Raw genomic sequence first — 1,162 nt, 5'->3', positions numbered from 1 at the left:
TTGTGATAAATAACTATGGTTTTGCTTGAACCAGTATTTATTTCAAAACGTAAGCAATGAACGGATTTATAAAATATATAAACAAGCAATAAGCCAACATAACGCTACAGCTATAATCTTAGGTAAAATAGCTGGATGGTGGCTCAGCGCGACGTTGAATGTGATCGTGTGTGAATTTGACAAAGATATCATACTGCTCGGTCAGCTTACTGGTCAATAGGGCTTCGTACAATTCACAGAGTTTATTCTCCGATTCTTTAATCATATTCTCGCAAATGAGCTGCACCTGCTTGAATGTGAAAAGACCCCAATCCGATTCCAGTTCCGCTTGTCCTAGAATTGCGGCAAACTGCTTGGGTTTCTTTAGTGTTTTGATTGTATTATTAAGACCCTCGCATATTTGGTCAGGAGTGATTTTGAACTTTGAGAAGGGACTTGACTGTTTCCTGCTGCTGTGTTTTGCAAAGCGATAACAAGCAGCGTAAGGCAAATCCCATAATGTGACTTTTGGCGTTTCAGAATTGCGGGTATTATGAGAATTTGAACTCAATCGACGACGCTTTGTTGGACACACATCCAATGCATCCCAAGATACGATACGTTTACGTGAATTATAAGCCATTCCTTGGTTAATCAGCACAAATTTGTTAATAAGCACCCTAAAATTGCTACAAAGATGGTAATGAAGAAATTAATAGCAAGTTCTTGTTTCACATTCACAATTATTTACATTTTTGTTTTCCACTTTTTATTTGTTTTTTTTTTTCGTTATGATGACGGATAAGACGAGTTCTGATTTATTTATGATTGAAATCGAAATCGAATCGTGAAAAGTATATGATTTTGCTTGAATAATAATTCTAGGGTTACCTTATTGGAACATTATTGTCGAAAATTTATCACGTTAAGATTTGAAATTTTCATCTACAATTTCAAATACTATCAACAATCTTTGCCTGATTTTCGCTGCTTTCTTGACTCCGTACAAAATAATCGCCAAAAACTATGATAATAATTAGCGGACTTTGACGATACTATGCGAGGTACATTCGAGGCACCCTACGAAAACAGTTTAAAGCCTGCGTCGTGCTTGCCAAAGCTTATAATGAGAAAAAACAGACACAAAAATAATAGCACTATAGCTATAGATTTGAACTAAATA

General features: G+C 35.5%; 1 protein-coding gene across 1 annotated transcript; it reads right to left on the bottom strand.

Annotated features, from left to right (window-relative positions):
* Window positions 1–870, bottom strand: LOC124461994 (akirin-like). The gene is made up of 2 exons (XM_047013393.1): window positions 731–870; window positions 1–668 (listed from the first exon to the last, which is right to left on the bottom strand). The coding sequence occupies exon 2, from the start codon at window positions 620–622 to the stop codon at window positions 119–121; it is 504 nt and encodes a 167-aa protein (XP_046869349.1). The 5' UTR covers window positions 623–668; window positions 731–870; the 3' UTR covers window positions 1–118.
* Between the last annotated feature and the right edge of the window lie 292 nt (window positions 871–1,162).

Source organism: Drosophila willistoni, unplaced genomic scaffold, assembly GCF_018902025.1.
Source record: "Drosophila willistoni isolate 14030-0811.24 unplaced genomic scaffold, UCI_dwil_1.1 Seg800, whole genome shotgun sequence".
Lineage (NCBI taxonomy): Eukaryota > Metazoa > Arthropoda > Insecta > Diptera > Drosophilidae > Drosophila > Drosophila willistoni.
Note: the sequence above shows the minus strand (reverse complement) of the source record. Positions and strands in the feature narration are given on the sequence as shown.

Coding starts and splice junctions, on each gene's coding strand:
- LOC124461994 (XM_047013393.1), bottom strand. CDS start 622: ATGGCTTATAATTCACGTAAACGTATCGTATCTTGGGATGCATTGGAT.